The sequence below is a fragment of the Vipera berus genome (assembly GCF_964194415.1).
Source record: "Vipera berus genome assembly, chromosome: W".
Taxonomy (NCBI): Eukaryota; Metazoa; Chordata; class Lepidosauria; order Squamata; family Viperidae; genus Vipera; species Vipera berus.
This window is the reverse complement of record NC_138210.1, coordinates 74,202,776-74,208,775: the sequence shown is the minus strand read 5'-3', so window position 1 is coordinate 74,208,775 and position 6,000 is coordinate 74,202,776. Positions and strand designations below refer to the sequence as shown.

Here is a 6,000-nt window from a genome sequence, read left to right as displayed (position 1 = left end):
CATCAAGTTTTTGACACCTCGCTAGGCGACTGGTGGTCCTCGGATGTTGCCGTATCCTAAAAGTGGTACAATGGGTTGAAAAGGTTGAAAAGCCCTGTCTTAGGGCGCTTCACAAATGTGGCACAATTTTGCTCTTGCTTAGTAGGCCGGGTACGGGCAGAGGTGGTTCTCTGTGGCCTTTAAGGTTGGCTGCCGACATTTCGTGACCCAGCTGGGTAAGCTCATCAGCGCAAAGCAGGGACTGGGCTTTGCGGAGGGGTGGAGCAAAAGGAAGGAGAGGAGAGGAGAGCAGGAGGAGGAGGGGGACAACTGCTGCGGGGTCCTCGGTGCTCTCTGAGCCTGGTAGTTTTCTGGCAGACGTTTCGTGGCCCAACTAGGCAACCTCGTCAGTGCTGGAAGGGAGTAGTAGAACCTGCGGAGGGGAGGAAGAAGAGGAAGGGGGGGAGGAGGAAGAAGAGGAGAACGGTGGGCGTCTTGGTGAAGCTCTGAGCAGGCGTTTCGTGATCCAGCTAGATAACATCCATTAGTTCTAGAAAGGAGAAGAAGAGAAACTGCGGGGTCCTTGGTGCTCTCTGAGCTGGCATCATGACCCAAGTAGGGAACATCATCAGTGGTAGAAGGGGAGGGGGAAGAGGAGGAGGAGGAGAGGAGGAGAGAAGAAGAACAGTGGGTCCTTAGAGCTCCCTGAGTTTGACGGTTTCCTTGCAGACATCTCACGACCCAACTAGGTAGCGTCATCAGCGCTAGAAGGGGGGTGGGGTTTTTAGAATGGAGGGAGGACAGAAGAGGGAGGAGGAGGAGGAGGAGGACTGGGGGGTCCTGGGGGGTCTCTGAGCTGGGTGGTTTTCTTGCAGACGTTTCATGACCCAACTAGGGAACGTCATCAGCGCGAAGGGAGAGGGGTCTGAAGGTTGAATCACGGCACCCGGATGTATTTGTTGTTTTTGTTGTTGCTGCTAGCTTGAGGCTGGGCGAGGCTTCTTGGTGGAGAAGGGAGGCCGTTTGGGGAGGGGAAGGGGGCTCCTGAGCATGCCTCCCAGCGATCGAAACGTTGGCTTCTCTCTCCCGCCGCGAATCCAGGTCGCCGCCAGTCCAGGAGGCAGCTTCGGAACGAGAAGGACAAACCTCTTCCCCCGCTTCTGGCCCGGGTCGGCGGGAACATCGAGGTGAGATTCCAAGCTCTCTGGAGACGCAGTGGGAATGGGGTGGGTGGGTGAGAGAGGGAGGGAGGGAGAGAAAAAGTTGGAAAGGAAGAGAGAAAGGGAGAGAGGGGAGGGAGGGAGAGAATAAGAAGGGAAAGAGGGAGAAAGAGAAAAAAGGAAAGGGAGAGAGGTAGAGAGAAAGGAGAGAGGGAGAGGGAGAGAATCTGGAATCAAACTGGGATGCGAAATTAAAAAGAAAGGTCTGACTGGGACACTGAAAATGGGAGGAACGGAGGAAGCGTTTATGAGCCGTTCATGCAGCAGACCTGTTTAATCTTTCTCTCCCTCCCTCCCTCCCTCCCTCTCCTTCCCTCCCTCCCTCCTTCCCTCTCTCTCCTTCCCTCTCTTTCTCCTTCCCTCTCTCTTTCTCCCTCTCCTCCCTCTCTCCCTTTCCTTCCATCCCTCTCTCCCCTCCCTCCTTCCCTCCCTCCCTCTCCCCCCTCTTCCCCTCTCCCTCCCTCTCTCCCCCTCCCTCTCTTTCTCCCTCTCTCCTTCCCTCCCTCTCCCTCTCTCCCCTTCCCTCTCTCTTTCTCCCCCTCCCTCCCTCTCTCCCTCTCCTTCCCTCCCTCTCTCCCCTCCCTCCTTCCCTCCCTCCCTCTACCCCCTCTTCCCCTTTCCCTCTCTCTCCCTCCCTCTCTTTCTCCCTCTCAATCCCTCTCTCCTTCCCTCCCTCCTTCCCTCCCTCTCTCCCCTTCCCTCTCTCTTTCTCCCTCTCCCCCCCTCTCCCTCTCCTTCCCTCCCTCTCTCCCCTCCCTCCTTCCCTCCCTCCCCCCTCTTCCTCTCTCCCTCTCCCTCGCTCCCTCTCCCCCTCCCTCTCTTTCTCCCTCTCCCTCCCTCTCCCCCTCCCTCTCCTTCCCTCCTCTCTCTCCCTCTTTCTCTCTTTCCCTCCCTCCCTCTCTCTTTCTCCCTGTCTCCCTCCCTCTCTCTCCTTCCCTCCCCCTCTCTCTCTCCCTCTTTCTCCCTTTCTCCCTCTATGTCCTTTCTTCTCTGTCTCTCCCTCCCTCTGTCCCTCTTCCTCCCTGTCTTCTTCTCTCTCTCTCTCCCTCTCCTTCCTTCTCTTTCTCTCTCCCTTTCTCTCTCCCTCCCTCTCCTTCCTTCTCTTTCTCCCTCTCTTTTTCTCGCTCTCTCCTTCCCTCCCTCCCTCCCTCTGTCTGTGTGTCTAACTGTCCGAACTTCGAGTCTCGGGTGCGAGAGACCCTGGGTAGGCCTGTGGGAACTTTCTTGCTAGCCGAGCGGTCGTAAGTCATGGACGCCCGGCGCTGCGTCGAGGGGCAGCGGTGGCGGCCTGTACGTCGTGGGGCTGACCTCGGCCCGTGCGCTGCCTTTCCCCCAGGTGCTGGGCTTCAACACCCGCCAGCGCAAGGCCTTCCTGAACGCCGTCATGCGGTGGGGGATGCCCCCCCAGGACGCCTTCACCTCGCAGTGGCTGGTTCGCGACCTGAGGGGCAAGACGGAGAAGGAGTTCAAGTAGGTACCTTTGCCATTCGCACCTTGCAAGTACGCGCCCCCCCTCACCGTCCGTCCGTCCGTCCGCCCGCCCGCGCGTGCGGAAACGATGCAAGCCGGAGAACGCGCCATTTTTTAAAAAATTTTTTAATCTTTTAAAACTTATTAAAAAGAAACAGCTCTGCGGTCCGAAAGACGAGTTCACCCTTCAATTCATAAGCTGGGAAAAACCGGGAAAGAACACGAGAGACGGCTTTTGAGGATCTCCGTCGCTCCCGGCGCGAATCCACGCTCTGATTAAACCCTTCCGGGAAGCGGCGGTGGTTCCCGCCAGTCTGTCCCAGTTTTGAACCACCGCTGGGAAAAAGGGAGCCCAAATCTTCTTTCTCGTGTCGTTTCAAGCCATCGCTCTTTTTTCTTTTTTGGGGGGTTCTTTGACTCTGGACAATTCAGCCTCGTCGAGTGGGGAGGTCCAATCTCCGAGCTCTGGCGGGTCGGTCTCCAAACATTTTAAGTTCCCAGGCTAGGCAACACCTTCAGTGGAGCTTAGGGGATGTCAGTATTCGTGGGGGGGGGGTGTTCTCTTCCATTTATAAAGGCTTCAGGTATGGGGGGGTGTCCAGTGAGGGTCTTGTGATGGGTCGTGGGGAGGTGACTGTTAGTTATCTGCACCCCCGGATCATTCTAGTTGCATCCTTGATGGCTTATGACTATGCCAGGGGTAGGCCACCTTGGCTCTTGTATAACTCGTGGACTTCAACTCCCAGAATTCCTGAGCCAGCCACGCTGAGGGGGAAGGGAGAGGTTTCCAAGCTCAGCCTCGGCTGGCTGAGGAATTCTGGGAGTTGAAGTCCACGAGTCATCAAGGGGGGCCATAGTTCCCCCATGCGGGCTCAGGAATTCCGGGAGTTGAAGTCCACGAGTTATGAAGGGGCCAAAGTTTCCCTCACGCCGGCTGAGGAATGCTGGGAGTTGTAGTCCACGAGTCATAAAAGAGCCCAGGTTGCCTACCCCTGGCCTAGGCCACTTTATGACTTGTGGACTACAACTCCCAGAATTCTTGAGCCAGACACAGTGAGGGGAAAGGGAGAGGTTTCCAAGATGAGCCATACTGCCTCAGGAATTCTGGGAGTTGAAGTCCACAAGTCATAAGAGAGCCAAGGTTGCCTACCCCTGCTGTAGGCCTAGGCCGCTTTATGACTGGTGGACTTCAACTCCCAGAATTCTTGAGCCAGACACGCTGAGGGGAAAGGGAGAGGTTTCCAAGATGAGCCATGCTGGCTCAGGAATTCTGGGAGTTGAAGTCCACGAGTCATAAAAGAGCCAAGCTGGCCTATCCCTGCCCTAGGTCTAGGCCACTTTATGACTCGTGGACTTCAACTCCCAGAATTCCTGAGCCAGACACGCTGAGGGGAAAGGGAGAGGTTTCCAAGAATCCATACTGGCTCAGGAATTCTGGGGGTTGAAGTCCACAAGTCATAAAAGAGCCAAGGTTGCCTACCCCTGCCCTAGGCCTAGGCCGCTTTATGACTGGCGGACTTCAACTCCCAGAATTCCTGAGCCAGCCACGCTGAGCGGGAAGGGAGAGGTTTCCAAGCTGAGCCATTGCTGGCTGAGGAATTTTGGGAGTTTGAAGTCCAGCAGTCACCAAGGAAGCCATAGTTCCCTCATGCCGGCTCAGGAATTCTGGTGATTGGCCCAAAAAAGTCATCCAGCAGGCATTCAACGGCTAAGGCGGGACTAGAACTCCCAGTCTCCTGGTCTCGTGTCAGAAGTGCTGGCCCAAAGTCACCCAGCCGGCTGTCATGGATAAGGAGGACTAGAATTCCAGGTCTCCTAGTGATTGGCCGAAAAAAAGTCACCCAGCCAGCTTTCATGGCTAAAGCGGGACTAGAATTCCCAGTCTCCGGCTGCCCTCACCCGCTAGACCAGACGAGAGCGAACCAGCTTTGCTTTGTTTGCCAAATGATGATGGTTCTTACTCATCCGACATCCTCTCCAAACAGGCTTCTGTCTGTGTTTTCCTGGAGAGCGGCCTGAAGGGATGACCGCCTCTCCCTCAAGCAGACACCGAGCAAGGCAAGGCATTGGCCAGGCGCATTGGCGAGTCTTAAGGCGTGACTTCTGCCAAGCTGGGCCCAGCGCTACAGATCCCGCTGCTCCCGGGATGACGATGCACGAAGAGAATCTGATGGCAAACGGGTGGGAGGGAGACTTTCGGAAGCCCCGGGGCGAGGATTTGTTCCCGGGTCCCTGCCTGGGAGGTCTCCGCTCTCTGCGCCTAGGTCGCGGTCTCTCCACCGGAGCAACCGTAGGATGGGTGGGCTTCAACTCCCCGGGTTCGCCAGCCATTGTGGCAACCTTAAGATGGATGGACTTCAACTCCCAGGATTCCCCAGTCATCGTGGCAACCTTAAGATATGTGGACTTCAACTCCCAGAGTTCCCCAGCCAGCCAGTTAGCATTCCCCAGGCAGCTCACAGTTGCCATGATGCTGGCTGAGGAATTCTGGGAGTTGAAGTCCACAAGTCATCAAAGGTTCATAGTTCCCTCACGCTGGCTGAGGAATTCTGGGAGTTGAAGTCCACAAGTCATCAAAGGGCCATAGTTCCCTCACGCTGGCTGAGGAATTCTAGGAGTTGAAGTCCACAAGTCATCAAAGGGCCATAGTTCCCTCACGCTGGCTGAGGAATTCTGGGAGTTGAAGTCCACAAGTCATAAAGGGGGCACAGTTCCCTCACGCTGGCTGAGGAATTCTGGGAGTTGAAGTCCACAAGTCATGAAAGACCCCCTGCTCAACGTCTTTGCCAGCTAAACAACATTGTAAAGAACTTCTCTGAGTTTCTCTCTAAATGAGTAGAGACGGATGTTTGGACTTGATGTCTCCTCCAGGGCCTACGTTTCTCTCTTCATGAGGCACCTGTGCGAACCCGGGGCGGACGGCTCGGAGACCTTTGCCGACGGGGTGCCGCGGGAGGGTCTCTCCAGACAGCAAGTCCTAACGCGGATAGGAGTCATGTCTCTGGTGAAAAAAAAGGTACGGCGCCGTGGGGCATGGGGTCAGGAGGAAGCACCCATCATCCATTGCCCTTCCCGGTACTCGGCACGGGTGTGAGCAAGGCTTCCTTCTCCAAGGGAAAAAGGAGGACATGTTGGTTTAAACCAGGGCTCTTCAAACCTGGCCCTTGGATGACTTGTGGACTTCAACTCCCAGAATTCAGCGTGCCTGGCTGAGGAATTCTGGGAGTTGAAGTCCACAAGTCATCCAAGGGCCAGGTTTGAAGAGCCCTGGTTTAAATGAAGGTGTTCTGCGTTCTTTCTGAGGATTTGGGGGTGAGGGGGTGGCGCCGAC

The 6,000-nt window shown here is 56.0% G+C and overlaps 1 protein-coding gene across 4 annotated transcripts in view; it reads left to right on the top strand.

Annotated features, from left to right (window-relative positions):
- LOC308676618 (chromodomain-helicase-DNA-binding protein 3-like) overlaps positions 1-6,000 on the top strand; it is a 103,981-nt gene that overhangs the window by 80,918 nt on the left and 17,063 nt on the right. For all 4 annotated transcript variants that reach the window (XM_081342539.1, XM_081342538.1, XM_081342540.1 and 1 more), the window contains 3 exons: positions 1,081-1,166; positions 2,536-2,669; positions 5,541-5,685. In XM_081342539.1, the coding sequence (XP_081198665.1) occupies positions 1,081-1,166; positions 2,536-2,669; positions 5,541-5,685 (365 nt within the window). The remainder of the gene's footprint in view (positions 1-1,080; positions 1,167-2,535; positions 2,670-5,540; positions 5,686-6,000) is intronic.